Consider the following 22,281-nt stretch of genomic DNA (forward strand, 5'->3'; position numbering starts at 1 on the left):
CCGGGCCGTAGCCACGCCCCCGGGCCCGCCCCCGGAACGCTCCCGACGCCCCGAAAACGCCGCTACGCTCGGTCCCGCCCCCGACACGCCCCCCTCCGAAAACCCCGGGACTTACGCGAGTCCCGGGGCTCTACCGGCGCGCAGGGCCCTGCTCGCCTAAATCCGCCCGGATTTGGGCGGATTTAGGCGAGCAGGGCTCTTAAAATCCGCCCCACAGTGAATGTTAATTTTATTTTGAAAAAGTTTTACTTTCCAATATCTTAATTTAATAACAATTCTATCATAACTTTACCAAATGAAATGAGGCTATAGTAGTGGCTGAATGGACAAAGTGAAAGTACAAGTATCTTGTTTGGAATTGCTCAAAAAATATATCTAATACCCAATAATGTCCTTACCCAGCATCTATGCCAGTGTTAGACATGGGCTGAAGTTTCAAAAAAGGTTTTATTACCTAACTGGCTCGTTAGAAAACTTGTCAGTCTGTGTCCAAAAAGTATCACACAACTCAATTTTATGCATAGTTTTGTGCACATAAAAAAGCATTCTGGTGGGCGATGTTTGGATTTACATAAATACTTTCAATTTAAAAGGTTGGCACATAAATCCACAAGCATAAGTTAGCCCATGACAGGAGAAGATATAATTTTGTGCAGTGGAGATTTTGTGCATGTTTTCTGAAAATGTTCATAGTTCTATGCATGAGGTTTTGCTTTGAAAATTTGTGGGACGTCTATGGACCTGTGGACTGAAAATCATTCTCTTTGCTTTAGCTGTGAATTCAGATGTATTATCTTGCACCATGCCGACATTATACTTCCACCTGGTATATTGCGTTGTACGCTTTCAATCCTACATAAAAAGAAAAAAACTCGTACAGCACTGGGTATACTGCTGGCCTATCTAAATACCTCCCAGTTCTTCAACCTTTTGTCTCAATTTTACAAATAAGTTAAGCTTGCTGGCGACTAGTATGTTCTGTTTATCTCTGGCACTGGATGGCTGCCCAGAATTCCTCTTCTCCCATTGGGAGTCTCATTGGGACTCCCAATGTTCAGTGTCGCTCACATTGGGACACACTGGAAAGGAAATGCTTTTAAAGAGACAGTCACTAGCCACCCTAAGAGATAAAGGAGAAATTTGTGAAAGTTTTTTCCCAGGATGCTCAATGAAAGGGCTCCACTTCAATTCTCTCTGTCTAAGCATCAGTTCAAGTCATGGTCTGCCCTCCGCAAGTAAAGTGGTACATCATTAATCCCTAGCTATTCTCCTAATGCATACTGAGGAGCCATTCCCATTTTTGTTCCTTCTGCAGCTTGCACTTCTATTTGTGAGATCTTAGATATAGAAGAAACACATTTTGCTTTCTGGCTGTGGTGAGCCTGTTCATCCAAGAATTTCCAGTGGTGCAGAGGAGTGAGCAGACACTGACTATATAGGCCATTCGTGAGAGAATAGTCACTTAGTGTGCAGGGGCTTGGCAGAGATGGGGTCCAGGATATGGTAAATCAGAAGCAGGAAAAGGCTTCCCAGGAAAATAACACTCAGAATAGAGACCAGAAAATACCGTCCAATGAAGAAAGTGTCCACAATCTAGGGCAGAAGAACACATTTCAAGGATTAGAGGTGACAGCATTTTCCTATACATATAATTACAAACTATTCATAAACTGTATTATTGATTCAGAGATAGTCAATGATGCTGACTTTCTTAATTTTTCCATTCAGCAGGCTCAGCAAGGACAATACAAGCTTCCCTCATACACACTGCCCCACTGCAGAACAAGTTCATTTTAGGCAGCAGCAATGCAAGCTCCCCCCACTGCTTCTTTATCTTACCCTCACTGTGCCTCATTACTAGTCTTGTCAAGCTCCTCCTCACTGCCCTTACCCACCCCTATGTAAACCCATCTTGCTATAGTAGTCTTGCATTCTCATGGTGTCACTTCTGGCTCCATGACTTGACCATTGTTCTTGCCTTGTCTTGTGGCCTACAGGCCTTCTGCCTTGCCTTGCAGCCTACGTGCCTTCTGCCTTGTTTTGAGGCCCTCGGGCCTACCCTGCTTGTTCTCTGCTTGAGGCTTTGGATCTATTCTCTCTTGTATCCTACCTTGAGGTCTTCAGGCTTCTGTGATCTTTGTTTCCCCTTGTCTGCCTTTAACTTCTGCCCTAGTGTGCCTTGTTACTACTCTTGCCTTGTCTGTTCCAGAGTCTTGTCCTAGTCTGCCTTGTTGATCTTGTCCTCTCTGTTCCAGTCCAATCTTGCTTGTACCAGAGTCCTATCCTTGCCTTGTCTCACCCTTGTTTTGTCTAGTTCAAGTCCTGTTTAATATGCAGCCTTGCCATAGCCTACCTGCCTTTTCCTGCCCGCCAAGCCTGCCTGCCTATCTTTGTCCACATCTTGTCTCCAGTCTACCTTTGTCCATGCCTTGTCTCCAGTCAGCCTATAAGGTCTTGCTTCAAGTCCTGCCTTGCAGTCCTGTGCCACTCCCCAGGTGGGTTTCCTGGATGCCGTGACCCGAAACATACTATATGCTGCTCCTCTCAGCCCCCTTACGAAGAAGGGCGCCAACACCAGACACTGGTCAGAAGAATCAGTACAAGCTTTCTATCTCCTCAAGCAGGCATTTCACTGAGACCCCTGTCTCCAACATCCAGATCCCTCCAAACCCTTCATTGTGGAGATAGATGCCTCTGCCATCTGGTTAGGGGTTGTCCTCATTCAACACAATGATCAAGAGACCCTCATGCAATGCTTTTTCTTTTCCAAAATGTTCATCCCCCTTGGAAAGAAACTATTTGGGGCAGAGAACTCTTGGCTGTGAAACTGGTTCTGGAAGAGTGTCGCCATCTCCTGGAAGGGGGTTAGACACCCCATCATGATCTTCACAGGCCTTAAGAATCTGGAATATCTTCCACAGGCACAACACCTAAACCCACAGTAGGCCTGATTATCTTTATTTTTCAATCAATTTGATTTTGAAGTCAGGTACCAACTGGCACAGAAGAACCACAACAGGCCTATCTTCTTTCATGCTCCTTTGAGACTAAGGATTCCCTGGACCCTCCTTGCCACATCATCGACCCGGACAGGATTGTGCTCATTGTCACAGTACCTTTTCCATCAGGGAAGACAGTGGTTCCCACACGTCTGCGAGAAAAAGTATTAAAATGGGCCCATGATTCACGCCTCGTAGGACAGTCCGGCATCACTAGGCACTTGGAGTTACTTCTCAGCCACTAATGGAGGCCCCAAGTCAAGCGAGATGTACAGCGCTAAGTGGAGTCCTGACCCAACTGTGCAGTTCAAAAGAGCTCCCACAGACCTTGGAGGCTGTTACAACCACTACCAGCCCCCGAGATATCCTGCACCTATGTGGCGATGGATTTCATGATAGACCTACCCCTCTCTAATGGCTACACTTCTATTTCGGTAGTGATGGACTGCTTCATTTCACACTACTTCCTGGGCTTCCATCCACTCCAGAACTGGCTCGTCTCTTCTTCCAACACATCTTCAGGCTTCATGGCCTACCAAAGCACATCCTCTCCAGCCAAGGAGTGCAATTCATGGCTCACTTCTGGAGGAGCTTTGGTAAAAGACTGGGAATCTCCTTGAATGTTTCATCCACATACCATCCACAGAGTAATGGGCAGAGAGAAATAACCAACCATATTCTTAAGTGTTTCCTGAGCGCATATGTCACTGTACAATAGGATGTCTGGGCCTCTCTCCTCCCCTGGGCAGAATTCTGCCATAACAACAATACTGGAAGCTTCTCAGGATCATCTTCATTTCAGATTGTGTATGGCAGACATACTCAGGTGCCACTTCCCATTCCAGTGATGGGTCCAAGTCTTGCAGTCAATATCATGTGCCAGGACCTCAAGGAACTATAGCAAAAGACCCACCAGCTCCTTACAGCGGCCATAGGAAGATATAAGAAACAAGTGGATAAAAAGTGCCAACTGGCACTCTGCTTCAAACCTGGGGACTTGGTCTGGTTGAGTATCTGCAACCTATAGCTTAAAAACCCCTCCACCAAGTTCTCACCGCATTACATCTGACCTTTCCCTATCACTTATCAAATTGGTTTAGTGGCTTACCAATTAAAACTACAACAACCCTCAAGATCCACAATGTGTTCCACATTTCGCTACTCATGCCTCTGCTCTTGCCATGGGCTTCATGATATTCTCCTAAATCAATAACGGTAGCTGGAGGAAGACACACAATATGAGGTCCAGGAGATCCTTGATTCCAGGAGAATTCAGAACCGCCTTCAGTATCTCATCTCTTGGAAAGGTTTTTGGCCCAGAAGAGAACACATGTAAACCTACTTCCATTGTCCATGCCCCCCGACTCACAAAGGAGTTCCAGCAACGCTATCCCCAGAAGCCTACAAGAAGCTTGGGGAAGGGGCTTAGAAGGGATGTACTGTAACATTTCGGCCATCTGTGGGAAGACCCCATGACCAGCAGCACTTACCCCAAATTGAGGACACCATAAACACGCTCCCAGCTGTCGCACTGCACCTCCCCCAAGCACGCATACTTGCTACATCTTTCTAGGCCCCACGGGGGGGAAAGAGACTAACGGCACGTCCCAATGATATCAGTACGAGTGGGCATTTAAACCCCAGCCGCGCTCCCAGCAGATGCCTCAGCAATAGGTTTTCCTGCTCTACATTGCGGGTTGCTGTCCCTGTGCCGTCTCACCGTTCCTGTGCTTTGTCCTGCTGTCTTGCCTTGTTTGTGCCCTTACCTGGTCTCTTTTGTCTTGTCTTGTCTGTCTTGCCCTGTCTAGTCACTTGGTGTCTTGTCGCTGCTTGTCTTGTTCTTCTTAAACTGATTCTCCGTTTCTGTCCTCTGCTTTGGATTCTGACTTTTTTCCTGGATTACTGCCTGGCCTGACCCGTGGCCTGGACACGGATAATGTCTGCTCGCTGCCTGCTCTGACCACATGCGCTCACAACCATGACATTTTACTAATAAGTTACTCTGTCAACAAGAACAGCACATTCCACACGTGACCCTACGCTAGAGGTTACTCCACACTCACTGGGCCAAACCGAAGACTACTTATTCTACTTGTTCTAACCCAACCCTGTGGAACTCTATTTATCCATTAGAAAGACGTTAAAGGCTTGGCTCTTTGAAAAAGCATTTACAGGTTACTTTCATGAGGGTTAGAGGAAGTCTCACTGGATTTTAGCTGTATGGCAGGTCTTAGATTTGAAGTTGAGGAGGATTTTCACAGATTACAGTAAGTATAGGATGTTCATGCATCTGATATTTTAAAAGATAAATGTCAATAATCTGTGAAAATCTGCACATATGCATGTAAGTCAGTATGTTTAAAGTTACAGCAATATTTATAAACTGGGGGAGCCACACAGTTTATTAAATACTGTATTTTTTTACTCCAAAAGTACATGCATATGTTTCAGTATGTAACGCGAGAAAACTCATACTTTCTCTACCCATTTCATAAAAGTACGCACATATATATTTTGCACATAATTGTAATATGTACACATAATAACCCTGTTAAATGTAGTCATGTAATTTATAAAGCATGCATGTACTCCACTTATGAAAATACTTGTGCGAAGACTTGCAATTACCAATTCATCAACACCTCCAACACTTAATCCAGCCCTTCAACCTAAAAACTACAGACAGACAAGTGCAATTTTGATTCCATAACTTATCAAGAGTAAATAAATATGAACAAGTTTGGTAATAAATGTGCATATACCACTTACAAAATACTAACTTGTGCGCAAACTTCCTAATCCTGCGCAGGAACGCCCTTAAACCACCCCTTTTATTTCTTTTCATGTGTATGTACAAAAATGCTAGTATGTGCACACTTTGGCTCTTACAAAATACTATTTACACCCATAACTTCCAATTTCATATGCATAAATGTTTTGAAAATGTATTCCTTAGATCTTATTGTAGTTTATATTATTAGTTTTTATATTGTTCTAATCTTTGTTATCCATTTTAAGGGAGCTCTAGTGATATAGCAGAATATCAAACAAATAAATAAGAGGATTCTGGAAGGTGTGTATTTGAATTATGATGATCAAACGGATAATTGTTTTGAAAATAGCATATAAATTATTGCTTTATTGTGATGCTGCTTTCTATCTTCTTTTCTCAGCTGCCAAGAAGGGGAGATAGGGCCTCGTTTCACTGTTTCTATATTTTAATGCTGCTTTGCTCTGGTTTTAGCACCTCTGACTTATCAAGCCATTTTAGTATTGGAAAATTGGGATTTGCTTCCTCAGATTCATAGAAAGGTGTATTTAGGTGAGGGAATACAAGTTGCCTGCAAGATTGCTCCTTAATTTCTTGGCCTCTCACTCCCATTTTGCTTTTCAAAGGTTTTCATCAATATTGTTAAGAGGAAGGGGAAGGACAGAACTTATCCTCCAGAGTCTAATGCCATTTCAGGCGTCAATGGATCTTTATGTGAATGCCCCTGCAGTGACTAGAGCACTTGTAGAGTCGAGACTCTGAGACACTGCTGAATCCCAGTGAGAAATCTCCCCTACTTGTCAGTATTCTCCAGCTCGATGTGACTTTTATGCCAAATGCAGACCTTGGAGGTTGCACTGCTGGCATACTTGGAACAAGGCTTGCCAAATCAGACATGAAAGAGAGGCCTGAGACACATGATGGAACCCTAGAATTCCTATGGAGTATGTGGCTTGTGTCCTTGTCAGCAAGCAGGACCGATCTTGGAACATGGCACCTGACTGTCCATGAGTGCAGGCAGCATTGTGGTAGAGGCCTCGTTAGTCAAAGTGCCTCATGTGGTCATGGTCCAGGATCTAGAAAAAGGTATGCTAGTGAAGACCTTGCCAGTTTCAGGAAGTGTCACACTGGAGAAACTGTGGAGCAAGATGTTCCAGGCTGAGAGAGATCTAGCTAGTTGTCTATCCCAGCTGTGCAGCTCACAGTTGAGGCTGAAACTAAGTTCCACTCGCAAGACCTGTTGCTGCATGAACAAAACTATAAACTGACCATTAAATTCAAATTTATTTGGATTTATCACCCACTTTTTTTAATACAAAACTTCACCCAAAGTGGTTTACAATATATTACAAATAGCAGCATATGTATGAATAAAGTTTTTTTTCAACTTTACAAATAAAAAGAGTATAAAAAGTTTACATACCAGCAAAAACCCATATCAACTTGGCAATAAAAAGGTGCACTTTTGGACAAAATTTTAGATCAACAGATAAGATCTACAAAGGCACAGTAGAAATAATTAGTGACTTCCTCCAATAATAAATATTATTGCAGCAGTTTCTTTATAGCAGCATGTTGGGGCATTCTAGACCAGGGTCCCCAAATTGCAGTCGGCAGACCAGACCCAGCCCACAGAATTAATTTTGCTGGCCTGCCAGGCTTTTCCTTCATGTAGCCAGATTCGGCTGGTGGAGGAAGGTTTCTTTTTTCCAAATGGGAAAAAGCAGAATCAGGACCATGCCATTGAATGATCCACCAGTGAGGATGGCAGGTCCCGCCATCAGCAGAAGAGGCACCAGGACCTGTCTCATTGATGATGGCTGCTGTCAGGAAGGCCCTGATGTGGCAGAAGAGATGCTGGGATCTATGCCATTGTTGGAGACCGCAGTGGGAAAGCCAGACCCTGCCAGGAGCAGAAGACTCCCAGATCCACAATACTAAAGAAAACCACTAGCGGGGATGCCAAAAGACAAATCACATTTTTCTTGTCTATGCAGTTCTTGGATGGGAAGTCTGGGTTAAGTGGTAAACATACAGGAGAACTAGTGGTGGTGTCAGTGAACTGGTGATTAAAATTGTATGCACAAATAAGTATTTTCATAAGTGGCATATGCACATATGTTGTAAATTAAAATGGTTTAGATCCTTTTCACTATGAGGCCCCAGAAATAGCATGAGTTTTCTGGTACAAGATAAGTTTGGACAAATGTTTCATTGCTTCCCTTGTGATTAAAAAGGAAGGCTGTAAGCCAAATCTCCTTCAGGACGTTTTCAAGGTTAAATTAGCTTTCCCAGAGTAGTTAGGAATGCAGATGTCTTCCCCCTTTCATCATCAAACAAAAAGTGCTTATCTTAACATTTTATTTGGTAAGAAAGTGTATTTAAATCTTGCATATGCCATGTCAATTTGGAATCAGTCAGTATTGTTTGCTGGCTTCCAATATGTGCATGAATAAAGGGGTAACATAAAAGAACTTCCAGTCTCTTTGCTGTGTTGCTAACTTTTTTCGTAGCAGATGGTGCATTGGCCGGGAATCAAAGGAGGGACCATGCTAGCTGACCTGGAAAAGTACAGCTCCTCTGGCTGAGTGCTCCTTCTCTCAACTCGAATGGAACACAGGACCCCTGAAGGTATTTGGTCTTTTTATCTCTGTCTTTTTGTGTTTCTGCCTGTCTGCTTCCTACACCGCTTTCAGTGTTCCCCTATTGCTTGTTTGAGTCCTACACTGTTGCCAATACCCTGTAATGCCTGTCTCCATTCTAAAGTGATTTTGGTGGCACTGCACTACTTATTTGTGTTCTATTCTACCACTGATGCAACATATTGCCTCATCTGCATTTTAACATTATGGTTGGTGCTTCATACTTTCTTTCTGCATTCTACACTTGCCTATATTTAATGCTGCTATTAGTATCCCATACTGCACATCTGTTCTTTGCTGCTTTCAGTGCCCTAGGCATTGCTGTTGCCTGCCTAGTACTCTTTCTCTGAAGAATTTCAAGTGTTAGGGTGTTAACTTTAAAATAATAGTTTACATGTTTTTACCTGAACTTCCTTTACTGGAGTTGGAGTCTGTGTGTCTCGAGGAAAGAACAGCAGGATCAATGTAACGATCAGGGCAAGGAAGAAGATCAGAATAATGGAGACTCTAAGGAGAAATGGAGAGAAGACAACCCTTTAAATGATTCTCTCCAGTTTAAATGAAATTTAGACATATGGGGCCCAATACTGAAAGCTGGTCATTTAAGTAACTTGGCCAGATATAACATTACATATTACATATCCACGCTTAGCCATATAACTGGCTACGTTAGACCTGCTCTATGGTAGGTCTAATGTAGCCAGTTAACTTAGGGAGCTAAAACTGAATATCGCTACTTAGCCACATAAGTTATGTGGCTCATTTGCTCTGCCTACCAACAACTTATGTGGCTAACGTTTTAGCTATATTGGAGAAATTACTTACCTGATAATTTCGTTTTCCTTAGTGTAGACAGATGGACTCAGGACCAATGGGTATAGTGTACTCCTGATAACAGTTGGAGACGGATCAGATTTCAATCTGACATCAGCCCTAGTACATATACCGCTGCAGGAAGTGCAGCTCTTCAGTATTCTCCTCGAAAAGCACTGTGGATATATGTATGACTGAATAATTTGAATAACTTGATTAACTTTATAACTTGATTAACTTGATTAATTTGAACTGGTTGAATTGGCTATAGCTGGAGACCGCCAGTGCCCTCAACCAAGGAACGTCGACACCCGGTAGGGTGGGTGTCCTAGATGAAGGAAAGCATGGCTTACCCGTGAATCACTCGCTCCCGGGGATGTCCCCCGAGAATTCCATGAGTAACGGCAGCTGTGAGTGGGATGCTGAGTCCATCTGTCTACACTAAGGAAAACGAAATTATCAGGTAAGTAATTTCTCCATTTCCTAGCGTGTAGTAGATGGACTCAGGACCAATGGGATGTATAAAAGCTACTCCAGACCTGGGTGGGAGGCTGCCCATGACCCATTTAGTACTGCCCTTGCAAATGCTGTGTCCTCCCGAGCCTGAACATCCAGGCGGTAAAACCTAGAGAAAATGTGGATGGAGGACCATGTCGCCGCCCTGCAGATCTTGGCGGGTGACAGCATCTTGGTTTCTGCCCAGGACACTGCCTGGGCTCTAGTAGAATGGGCCTTGACTTGTAAAGGCGGTGGTTTGCCTGCTTCTACGTAGGGCGCCTTGATGACTTCTTTGATCCAGCGGGCTATGGTTGCTCATGAGGCCACTTCCCCTTGCTATTACTAGCAACGGTAACATGGAATAGACTTAGTTTTTGGGTACTTGCCAGGTTCTTATGGCCTGGATTGGCCACTGTTGGAAACAGGATGCTGGGCTTGATGGACCCTTGGTCTGACCCAGTATGGCATGTTCTTATGTTCTCCCCGTTATGAAGGACGAATAGATGGTCCGTCTTTCGTACGGATTCCGACCTTTCCAGGTATCGGACTAGGAGTCTGTCGACATTGAGATGGTGTAGACTTCGAGCCTCTTCCGAATTCTTATGCTCATCTGGCGAAGGTAGCAAGATGGTTTGGTTGAGATAGAAGTGAGACACCAGTTTGGGGAGGAACGATGGAACTGTGCGTAACTGGATGGTTCCCGGGGTGAGTCTGAGGAATGGCTCCCAACAGGACAGTGCTTGTAGCTCGGATATATGTCGGGCTGAACAGACTGCCAGCAGGACGGCTGTCTTCAATGTTAATAGTCAGAAAGACAGGCCACAGAGAGGTCTGAAGGAGGTTCCTGATAGGAAATCTAGGACCAGGTTGAGGTTCCAAAGAGGCACCGGCCACTTTAGGGGTGGTCGGATGTGCTTGACTCCTTTCAGGAAGCGGGAGACATCTGGGTGAGAGGCTATGCTGCCGCTCTCTGTTCCGTAGCATGACAATGCGGCCACCTGTACCTTGATGGAGTTGAGGGACAATCCCTTCTGTAGGCCGTTCTGTAGGAATTCCAAAATCGCAGGAATTTTGACTGAGTGTGGTATGATGTCGTGGTCCTCGCACCAGGCTTCGAATACTCTCCAAATCCTTATGTATGTTAGGGATGTGGAGAACTTGCGTGCTCTGAGTAGGATGTCAATTACTGCCCCCGAGTATCCGCTCCTCCTTAGGCGAGCCCTCTCAATGGCCAAGACCATAAGAGAGAATCGAGCTGGATCCTTGTGGAGGATCGATCCATGTTGGAGCAGGTCTCTGTGTGGAGGTAGCAGCAGGGGGTTCCCTGTTAGCAGTCTTCGCATGTCTGCGTACCATGGTCGTCTTGGCCAGCCAGGGGCCACTAGAAGTACTGGTCCCTTGTGGTGTTCTATCTTGTGGATGATCTCACCCAATAGGGGCCACAGCGGGAAGGCGTATAAGAGTCTCCTGTGGCCAGGTCTGTACCAGGGTATCAATTCCCTGGGACAGGAGTTCCCGCCTGCGGCTGAAGAAACTGGGTACTTGGGCATTGGACCGGTTTGCCAGGAGGTCCATGGTTGGTGTTCCCCAATAGTTTACTATCAATTGGAATGCTGTGGTTGTCAGTTTCCATTCTCCTGGATCTAGACTTTCTCTGCTGAGGTAGTCCGCTGTGACATTGTCTTTCCCGGCAATGTGGACGGCCGAGATATCTTGAAGATTCACTTCCGCCCATGACATTAAGAGATCTATTTCCAGAGACACCTGTTGACACCTGTTGACTTCTGGTTCCTCCCTGATGGTTGATGTAGGCCACTGTTGTGGCGTTGTCCGACATTCCTCTGACCTCTTTGCCTCAGAGTCTGTGACCGAGCCTTAGGCAGGCTAGTCTGACTGCCCGGGCTTCTAGGCGATTGATGTTCCATCCCGACTCTTCTTCGTTCCATTGCCCTTGGGTGGTTAGCTCCTGGCAGTGTGCTCCCCATCCTCGTAGGCTGGCATCAGTGGCTCATATGGGCTTCTTGTAGCCACCATCGTAGTTCGGCCCAAACTCTGTCCGGGAGCTGAAGCCGTACGATGTAGTTCTGGGACAGTGGATTCCATCGTGATAGTAGTGAGCGTTGTAAGGGTCTCATGTAAGCTCATGCCCATGGGACTACTTCCAGTGTGGATGCCATGAGGCCGAGAACTTGTAGGTAATCCCATGCTGTGGGGCGAAGTTCGCTCAACAGGGTTCATAATTGGGTCATCATTTTTTATCTCCTTGTCGGTGTTAGGATGACCTTGTCTTGTTTGGTGTTGAACCGGACTCCCAAGTATTCTAGAGATTGGGAAGGCTGAAGGCAGCTCTTGTTTGTGTTGACCACCCACCCGAGGCTCTCCAGTAGAGTTTTGACTCTGTTGGTTGCCTGGTGGCTTTCCTCTGGGGATTTTGCTCTGATCAGCCAATCATCTAGATAAGGGTGCACACAGATTCCTTCCTTCTTCAGTGTTGCTGCCACCACCACTATGATCTTGGTGAACGTCCAGGATGCGGTGGTTAACCCAAAAGGTAGTGCCTGGAACTGGTAGTGATGGTCCAGGATCGAGAAGTGAAGAAAACGCTGATGCTCTTGATGGATCGGAATGTGTAGGTAGGCTTCAGACAGATCCAGGGAGGTAAGAAACTCTCCCGGTTGTATCGCCCTTATTACTGAGCGTAGGGTTTCCATGCGGAAGCGAGGAATCTTCAGGTGACGGTTGACCGCCTTGAGGTCCAGGATAGGTCTGAACGTTCCTTCCTTCTTGGAAATGATAAAATAGATGGAATAATGGCCAGTATTTATTTGTTGTGGAGGCACCGGTGTTATAGCCTCTAAGGCTAATAATCTGGTCAGTGTAGCTTCCACTGCCATTCTCTTGGAAGGGTCGTGGCAGGGAGATTCCACAAACTTGTCCGGAGGGAGGTGGTGAAAATCCAGTAATATTCCTCTCAAATGTTGGATAGTACCCATTTGTCCGAAGTTATCTCGACCCATCTTTGTTAGAATAGGGCCAGTCTGCTCCTTATGGCTTCTTCCTTTGGATGGGTCAGCTGATTTTCATTGTGGGGTGCGGCTGGGGCCTGGGCCCAAGCTGGCTCCCCTTTTATTGTGCTTGTTCCGAAAGGACTGGCTCTGGCCTGCAGGGCAGGCCGCTTGATATGAGCTTCTATATGGGTTGAAGCGTTGTGATCCTCTGCCCCTGGAGGGCCGGGGGAAGGATCGCTGGTTTCTCTTATGCCTGTCCTCCGGTAGCCGCGGCAGTGGGGACTCGCCCCATTTGTTGGCTAGTTTCTCTAGTTCGCTTCCGAACAGGAGTGATCCCTTGAAAGGCATCCTCGTGAGTCTCGTTTTGGAGGATGCGTCGGCTGACCAGTTTCGGAGCCAGATTTGTCTTCTGGCTGCCACGGCGGATGAGACTCCTCTAGCTGCTGTGTGTACCAGATCCGAAGTGGCGTCCACGAGGAATGATACAGTTGGTTCCAGGGCTTCCCCAGGAATGTTGTTCCTGGTCTGTGCTAAACAGGCATGTGTCACCACGGCGCAGCAGGCCGCGATCTGTAAAGACATAGCGGAGACATCAAAGGACTGTTTGAGGAAAGATTCCAGACGTCTGTCTTGAGCATCCTTGAGTGCTGCTCCTCCCTTCACCGGGATAGTAGTGCGCTTCGAGACCGCGCAGACCATGGCATCCACTTTCGGACATGCCAGGAGATCTTTGGCGGCTGGGTCCAGAGGGTACATGGCTGCCAGAGCCCGGCCCCCTTTGAACGTGGTTTCTGGGGCATCCCATTCCAGGTTAATTAGTTGCTGGACGGCTTGTAATAGTGGGAAATGATGGGAGGTCTGACGGAGTCCCTCCAATAGTGGGTTCGTCTTAGGTTCCCCCGAGGCACTTGTGCCCGGGATGGCAAGCTCTTTTAAGCTGTGTGTGACCAGGTCTGGAAGCTCGTCCTTGGTGAAGAAGCGTCTCATTGTTCGATGGGGTTCTGTCCCCAGAGGGAGTTCCCCTTCCTCCAGGGGTTCTGACTCCTCATCTGAGATGTCCGTGTCCCCGAAGGTGGGGCTTCTGGGCGGTGGGATCACTTCCCTGGGCATAGAGAGTCCCGGCATGTTGAGGTCCTCTGGAGGAGCCTGAGGCCGCATTATAGGAGGCCCTGGTTGCATGTGGACGAAGGTATGCAGACCTTTGAAGAATTCCACCCAGAAGATAGATGCTGGGTCTAGACTAGGGGGCGCCATGTCCCTGGGGAGCCCCGTTTGAGGGGGGGGGTCCCGCTGTGTAATGCTAGGTCTGGCGTACTGCTCGAGAGGCTGGGGTCCGGTACCGGCTGGGGAGAGCCATGAGTTGGGTCCCCTAGGGCCTCTTTGCACTGTACACACAGGGCCGTGGCCTCCTCATGCTGTGCAGCGGCCCTGAGCTTTGAGTTTATTTTCCGGTGGTGCCATGGCTTGTGCGCGTACAATACAGTTGTGCGCTCCAGTGTGCGTCGAAGTTGCGCGCGTAGGTTTGGTGCGCGCGTGCAGGGAGATGTGCGCACTGTTGTGCGCACAGGTCAAAATTATGCGCCTGGCACAGTAAGTGCATGGCTAAGTGCGTCACTTGTGCGCCCGGTACTTGAGCATGCAAAGTTGTGCGTACAAGGTATTTGTGCGCATGGCTCGCCTCTGTGTGCATGGATTGAAACGGTGGTCAGGGCAGCGAACAGAGCCAAAATTGTGACGGCGACCACGCGGACAATATGGCGACCACCTCGGAGGGTCTCCACGTGGGAGGGCCCTCGGATCTGACCGGGGTCTAGCCCTGCTAGGGCCGATCAATCCGGTGGCACTGGTCCCGGCTGGTGACCTGTGCATCTCCTTGAGCTTCGGAGACCGGAGACTTTTAAATAGATTTCTACCTTACCTTGTCTCGGTGCTTCCAGGTTTTGTTCCGGGCAGTATCCGGCTACAGGGGGAGAGGGAAATACCTTCACCACCATGCTCGAGGTTGTATCCGTTGCCTCTCAGCCTCACCCGATATCGGGGGCTAGGTCCCCGCCGAGGGTCGGCCGCCGGTCCAAGGCTTACCTCCGAGGGATCGCAGAAATCACCTCGGGAAATCTCAACTGGGGGAGGGACCCAACCAGTGTCACCACAGGAGAGCGGGGCTCGTCTGTAGAGGTAAGATTTTCTTTTTAATTTGGTTTTCTTTGGTAAAATTACTCTAACGCTGTGTTAGCGTGCACAGAATCCCTAACTGCTATAGAGACGGAAAATTCTGAAGAGCTGCACTTCCTGCAGGGATATATGTACTAGGGCTGACGTCAGATTTAAATCTGATCCGTCTCCAACTGCTATCAGGAGTACATTATACCCACTGGTCCTGAGTCCATCTGCTACACACTAGGAAAAAGGGACTTAAAGTGGCTAAGCGGTGGCCGCTGAAGGTAAGAGTAAATATTTAGCGGCCACTGCTTAACCACATAAATCCTATTTATCTAGCTAAGTAGCAATGAACATTCTTTGAATATGGGGCCCATGGAGCCCCATATTCAAATGCTATTTAATGGGATAAGTTGGATTTATCCAGCTAATAACGGCCATTGAATATCCAGCTATATTCAGCGGCTGCCACTTAGCAGGATAAGACACTTATCTGGCTAAGTAGATAGCCGGATAAATTGTGGGTGGGCAGTGGGCAAATCAGGGTGGTGCTACATATGCGGCTAACTTAAAGATGGACCAATCCCACATCTAGACAGTCTTCTGACACAAGAGGTACAATCTTGTTCTTCCCTGCCATATGATTGTCCATTTGAATCAGGATAACTTTGTTGGCCATACAGCCCTTAGTTCTAGGAACTTATCTAATGAAGTTTGTACTGAGCAGAGTCCCTCTATGTGAGCATTGTTCCTGGCTTCAGCTCATGGAAAAACATAAGATGTGCCATGCTGGGACAGACCAAGATACACTGAGCCCAGCATCCATCACACGTACTCATTAGATCCCAAATGGTTAATCTATTTCATTTAATATAGAGAATGTGTGGCTACACATAAATCATTGGTCAATACATTTCCAAAAAATGTTTAATTATTTTTATATTAACAAAACCACATGAACACACGAACAGGTTCAAGCAGGACACTCTTGTAATTCAGGAAAAAGGAGAACCTCTTTTTCCTGAATTACAAGTGTGCCCTTTATGTCTAGCCACACATTCTCTATATTATGTTGTTCCTTATGTGCGTATTGTTGACCCTGCCACTACAGTGTTTAATCTATTTCATTTCCAGGGTTATGCAATGGCTGCAAGTCTACCTGGCTAATAACTATTTATGGATTATTCCTCCTGGAACTTGTCCAACTCTCTTTTGACACTCACTGTTAGTTGCCTTGACCACAATCCTCTGGCAACAGAATCCATAGCTTGATTGTGCACCGGGTGAAAAAAATCTTTGAACGATTTATTTTAAATCTGCTAATTGCTAATTTCATGGAGTGTCCTCTAGTCTTAGTATTTGAAAGGGTAAATAACCAATTCCAAACCACAAATAATTTTATAAATTTCAATCACATCTCTTTTCCAAGCTTAAAGAGACCTATAGCCTTTTTCCATAAGGGAGTTTTTCTATTTCCTTCATCATTTTTGTCATCCTTCTCTGTAGCTTTTCTATACTCACTATGTCTTTTTTTTTTTTTTTGATGGAGTAACCATTACTGCACACAATTCTCAAGTTGTGGTCACATCATGAATCTATACAAAGATATTATGATATTCTCAGTTTTGTTCTCCATTCCTTTCCAAAAAATTCTTAATATTTTACTTGAATGATTGGCAGGTCAAAATGCAAATCTAAGGCAGGAATGGACAAAACCATGGAGACCACGGTCTGGGTGCTGCTGACTCTACGGTTTGTAATCAACTACTCCAAATCCCAGCTGAATCCAACACTCCAATTCACATGTATATGGGTTCTGCTAGACATGACTCAAGCCATGACTTATCTCCTTGACAAATGGGTCAACAGTATCAAAGTCAGCATACCCAACTTTGCCCTTACTGAGAGTGTTGTATCTTATGGTTTCCACAGTTCAATTAACACCCAAGGCTGATCTCCATATCAAATAAAGTAGCAGTGGAACCAAGTCACTCAGGGACTCCAGGAGAGTATGTACGTTATGGAGATCAGACTCCGTCTTGCGGGCTGTCCAATTCCAATTTGATCTATAGTTTACCCTTCTAAATCCCTCCTCATACTGTTTTAAATACGGATGATTCCAATCTGGACTAGATCTTGTATCTACAAGAGTTTTACATCCAAGTTTGCAAATTGTTCCAAGAGAGGAGGTTGCACATCAACCTACTGCAACTAAGGGCATCTAGGGTCAGTTCTGAATGTTCTAAGGATTTCAGGAATCAGGTGGACAACAATATTATCCTAATCAAAACAATCAGGTTGTCATATTTTACCTGAAAAAGCATGAAGTGTCACGTTCCATCTTCCTGTGTTACAAAGCAGCGAAGGTGTGGAACTGGGCTATCATGAGATGACTCTTAAAGCCCCATATCTGGTAGGAAGATACAATGTGGTGGCACTCAGTTGTCCTCTGGACCCCAAGTGACCATTGGAGTAGGCTCTAGTAAACAGAATCTTCCTCGAGTGGGACACACTGAAAATGGACAGGAAGAGACCACGAAAAATCGGAAGGCAGAATAGCAGGAGAAGCCTTCTTTCCTTCATTAAGAGATGTCTTCTATACACATATCTTCCCATACATCTGGTAGCTACTGCTTTGATAAAACTCATAGTTCTTCTTTGGTTAAAATACATTTGGTTTATATATCTTCAAGCTTTATCTTTCATGAACCAAGTTGATAACTTCTAACTCTTATCACACAGAACCAGGGTATATTACTCCACTCCACTTTAAAATTTAATCTCTAGACCTTACAATCTACATGCTGAAGAAGATATATTAGGATCTCTTGATTTTAGGCTGCATCTGATATATCTCCAGAGGTATATATTCAGGAAGGAAGGTTTAGGACTGCTGCTGTCATTGGAAATTTCTTTATTAGAAATGATAGCTGGTGGGAGGCAGGATGATGATGTCACCCTGAGCAGCCACCTAAGAGTTCCTCTCCCTAGGAGCCAGCAGTTCTTTTGCTTATTTTTAAATTTAAATCTGTGCATTTTATTCAGATTTACGCATCACCCATTTCCTGAGTTCATGGACAATTTTGTTATCCAAAAATCTGGAGAGATTGGGCGTGAATAAGAGTGCCTGCTACAGATGACAAAATACTGGCTGAAACAGGACTATGGAAGGCCTATCTGAGGCGGCACTAAAAGAGCTCATGTGTGCTGTCACGGTCGCCATCACTGAAGAATTACAAAAATTTCAATCGGCAGTTGATGAATTCCGTTACAAAAATAGACAGCTACATTACATCCTTTACAAGTTTAAATATACATTCCTTGGTCCTTTCACCTCTGGACTTCCGCAATACCTTGTATATTGGTCTCCCTCAATCCTCTAGCAAGGCATTGCAGTATGTCCAAAATTCTGCTGCAAGAGTAGTCTCTGCCTCTGGGGTTTCAATGCATGAATATATTTCCCTTCAGTTGTCTAAATATCACTGGCTACCTACCAAATGGAGAATCAAGTTTAAGATTTTAATGTTAGTTTTTAAGGGTCTTAATCACTTGGGGACCGATGAAATAAGACTCACACTGAAATCTGTGCTGATTTTTCTGCGTGGATTTTTTGGGTGCATGCGACAAAAATCAGCGGAAGTGCAGAATGTAATAAGTCATGTATGCTAATTAGATATGCGCATAAAATCTGCGCACAGCAAACATACACACCATAATGCATGCTAATGGCCTTATGTAGTAAAACGCGCAGACATCCAAACAGAAACCCACACGGAAACCCATCAGCTTTTTTTTTTTCAAAAAAATGAATAAATTAGTGGTCCAGAAGTTGATGTGAAGATGGGTAGAGCAATATCTAACCCCTTCATGATCGGACTCCGACTGCCGGCAACAGCATGAAATGCAGATTGGCGATTCTGCCTCATTGAGAAGCTGCCTTCTCTCTACCTGTTTGTCTGCCGTTTGGCTGACCCGCAAAAAACGGTCTCCACACCAGTGCTTTCACTTACCTCCTGCCCTGAGCCAAGCACTAAAAGCCTGCATTGAAAAACCCACACTAACCTGATCTCCCTGCTAGCGCGGCTCCCTGCATCACCTGTGAATAGCCTCTTTGCATGCCACTAGCATGCACTTGCACTGAAAAACCGCGGGTCTGTAAGCACATTTGAACTCACTTTTTTCCTGTGCACTTGGCCCTTATTTCATACCCATATAGGACTTTGCGTGGGAAAACACGCTTACAAACATGCATAGAGGCATTCATAAAGCTGCGGCAGCTTCAGCAAACTTTATTACATTGGCCCCTTGGTGCCTACCAGTTTTAATGCTGTACTGAAGTTTTATTGGCCTTCAAGACCATTGAGATCTTCTGAGGAAAGGCTGAAGAGGTTAGAGCTGTCCAGCTTGGAGAAGAGATGGATGAGGGGGGATATGATAGAGGTCTTTAAAATAATGAGAGGTCTTGAAGGATAGATGTGAATCAGTTATTTACACTTTTGGATAATAGAAAGACTAGGGGGCACACCATGAAGTTAGCAAGTAACACATTTAAGTCTAATTGGAGAAAATTCTTTTTCACTCAGCGCACAATTAAGCTCTGGAATTTGTTGCCAGAGGATGTGGTTAGTGCAGTTAGTGTAGCTGGGTTTAAAAAAGGTTTGGATAAGTTCTTGGAGGAGAAATACATTAAGTACTATTAATCAAGTTGACTTAGGGAATGGCCTCTGCCATGGGATATTAGTATGTGGGTACTTGCCAGGTTCTTGTGGCCTCTGTTGGAAACAGGATGCTGGGCTTCAATGACCCTTGGTCTGACCCAGCATGGCAATTTCTTATGTTCTTATCTCATGTTTGATATAATATGCAGAGTATGGGTAATTTAATCAGAAGAATGTAATAAATTCATTATTGACTCTATTGCACTGATAGGCATTTATGTTCTCTCTATTTAAACACCAGCTTCTTCCTTCTGTTCCAAGTTATATTACTCCCTTGTTTTATTGTAACTGCAACACTTAACTTTCACTTGTTTAATGTCTACTATTTACTATCACCATTATTATCTATGTTATTTAATGTTATTTATAACCTCTTGTTCTACACTTGTTAATTGTAAACCGACATGATGCGATATATATTGTGAATGCCGGTATAGAAAAACTTAAAATAAATAAAATAAAAATAAAAATAATGAAGGAGGAAGATGTATTCCTCACCTTAAACATAATCCCCCATAATCCTCCAAGAAACCTACGCTCTAATAACTCAGGTTACTTAAACATCCCCCCATCAGAGATGCACATCTGGCAACAGCAAGAGAGAGAGCCTTTTCCATTGCATCCCCTAAACTTTGGAACTCCCTACCTAAAGATCTGAGAACCCAGCACAACCTAAAAACGTTCAAAAAAGACCTAAAAACATTAATGTTTCGCAAATTCTACACTGACCTTCATACTTCTGATCATCCCAACTCACAATTGAACTTTCATCCAAAAACCTCAGAATAACTTCTCTCCAACCAGAACCTACATACCCTCCTCGTCCCACTTAATAATATTTTCTGGACTTGAAATGTTTAACTTCTGTTTAATATTCACATTGTTATACTTTTGCACAACTGTTAAGAAAATGTATACTTTGTAAACCGTTATGATGGCTCCACCGAATGATGGTATATAAAACTCAACCAACAAATAAATAAATAAATAAATTTTAGATTTTTGTTATGTTATGTTTTAATTGCATGTTTGATTGATTTTACTTTTTTACATTTTAATGTAGTATGTCACATTTTACTATTTTATGGATGTAACTATGGAAACCACTTAGAAATTAGATTTGCAGTATACGTTTTTTAATAAATGAGATTAATGTTCATGAAGAGTATTTGGACTCCCTGGACAATGTGACGGCAGAGGTACCTGAAAGAAACAAGAAGTTAGAAGACAACTTTGATGAGCTTGAGAATTGTAGCCGACATAAAACTTTGTGTGTTTTAGGCATCGCCAAAGTGATTCAAGGTGAGGCTCTAATCAAATAATGTGAATCATGTCTACTGGAAGCATTAGACTCAAGTGACAGAGCGGACTCAGGGGGCTCGGAGCAAACCAGACCATGACAAGTCAAAGTTAAATATCTTAACTATACTGATAACATGAAGATATTAATGGCCTAGTGAAAATCAAAAGAGTTAAAGGTTGAAAACAATAAGCTTTTGATCTCCGATTTCTCCACTAAAGTGTTAGCAAACCAGTGTTAGTACCCAGCTGTACCATAAGGGAGTGAAATTCTCTCTACGGTTTCCTGTCCATCTGAAAGTTTTCTATAAAGGGGAAACTAAACTGCTCACCTTTGGTCAGGAGCAAAGGAATTTGTGGAAAGATATAAGAGCATCTGTGATGTGGGGGCTATAATTTCTTGGTGGTGCTGACACTCAGTTGGATCTCACTTGGTTTGAACTAGCTGTAAACGTGCTGCATGTTAAGCCTCTAACTATGGGAAGGTGTGTTACTAGTTGTATTATTGATTGCATTCATTTGTGTTGCTGATGAATAATTCAGCTGCTGGAGTTTATTCTGCTCTTATAATATTGATGCTCCATGCTGAGCAAACCGATGGAGTATTTCTGCTGAGGCAGTAATGGCGATTGTGGAGCAGGCGATACCTATTACAGTTTTCTAACTGCATCACTGCTGTTGCTCAATTTTAGCAGGCCACCTATTAACATCTGTGTCTAAATATAGATCCTGTGTTTATTATAATCATCGCTGTTGGGGGAAACTATAGTGTTCTCTTCAAGTCAAACAGCAAAGAAATCTGTGACCAAATTGCAACACTGTTTGTGATGCCCATATAGATGATCATTGGCGCACACATTATATTGCACTAGGGATAATGTTGGCACCACAACAAGTGGCATTGGTGACTATTTATCCCAAGGCGCCACTGCTGTCCATCCACTTTAAGAAGTCTGTTTCTCAATCTTCAGGATGCAATTGAGATCTCATGTTTATTATTTTACTGCTGACTCTGAAAACCCCTTGAAACAGAGTGAGCCATGGATTTTTGGCATGGAGAGTCCACCTCTGAGTTGGCAAAACGAACATTTGCACTTGATCCAAGTTGTTGGTACAGTATTAGGTTCTGGGGTTTAACAAGGTGAGGTTAGGTTGGTTCACTTTTTGATTATTTTGGGGAGTTTTGTTGGAGTGTGTATGGTTTGGATGGGACTGGTTGTATGGAATAGATTGTGTGGATATGAATGTATGCTGCTGTTCTTGCTGATAACAACTAAATTATTTTTTGTTTGCTCACCCTTAATAAACATGACTGAGGTATTTTATTGTTTTACTCCACTCAGGGGGCAGGATCCAGGCTGGGGGGGGAGGGTCCTC

The 22,281-nt window shown here is 44.5% G+C and overlaps 1 protein-coding gene across 1 annotated transcript in view; it reads right to left on the reverse strand.

Moving 5' to 3' along the window:
• Positions 1–200: 200 nt before the first annotated feature.
• TMEM218 (transmembrane protein 218) overlaps positions 201–22,281 on the reverse strand; it is a 36,418-nt gene continuing 14,337 nt past the window's right edge. Inside the window, exons 3-4 of the mRNA XM_029574125.1 lie at positions 8,816–8,918; positions 201–1,593 (exon numbers count right to left, since the gene is read on the reverse strand). Of these exons, the coding sequence (XP_029429985.1) occupies positions 1,459–1,593; positions 8,816–8,918 (238 nt within the window). The 3' untranslated portion in view covers positions 201–1,458. The remainder of the gene's footprint in view (positions 1,594–8,815; positions 8,919–22,281) is intronic.

This window comes from Rhinatrema bivittatum, chromosome 12 (genome assembly GCF_901001135.1).
Source record: "Rhinatrema bivittatum chromosome 12, aRhiBiv1.1, whole genome shotgun sequence".
Taxonomy (NCBI): domain Eukaryota; kingdom Metazoa; phylum Chordata; class Amphibia; order Gymnophiona; family Rhinatrematidae; genus Rhinatrema; species Rhinatrema bivittatum.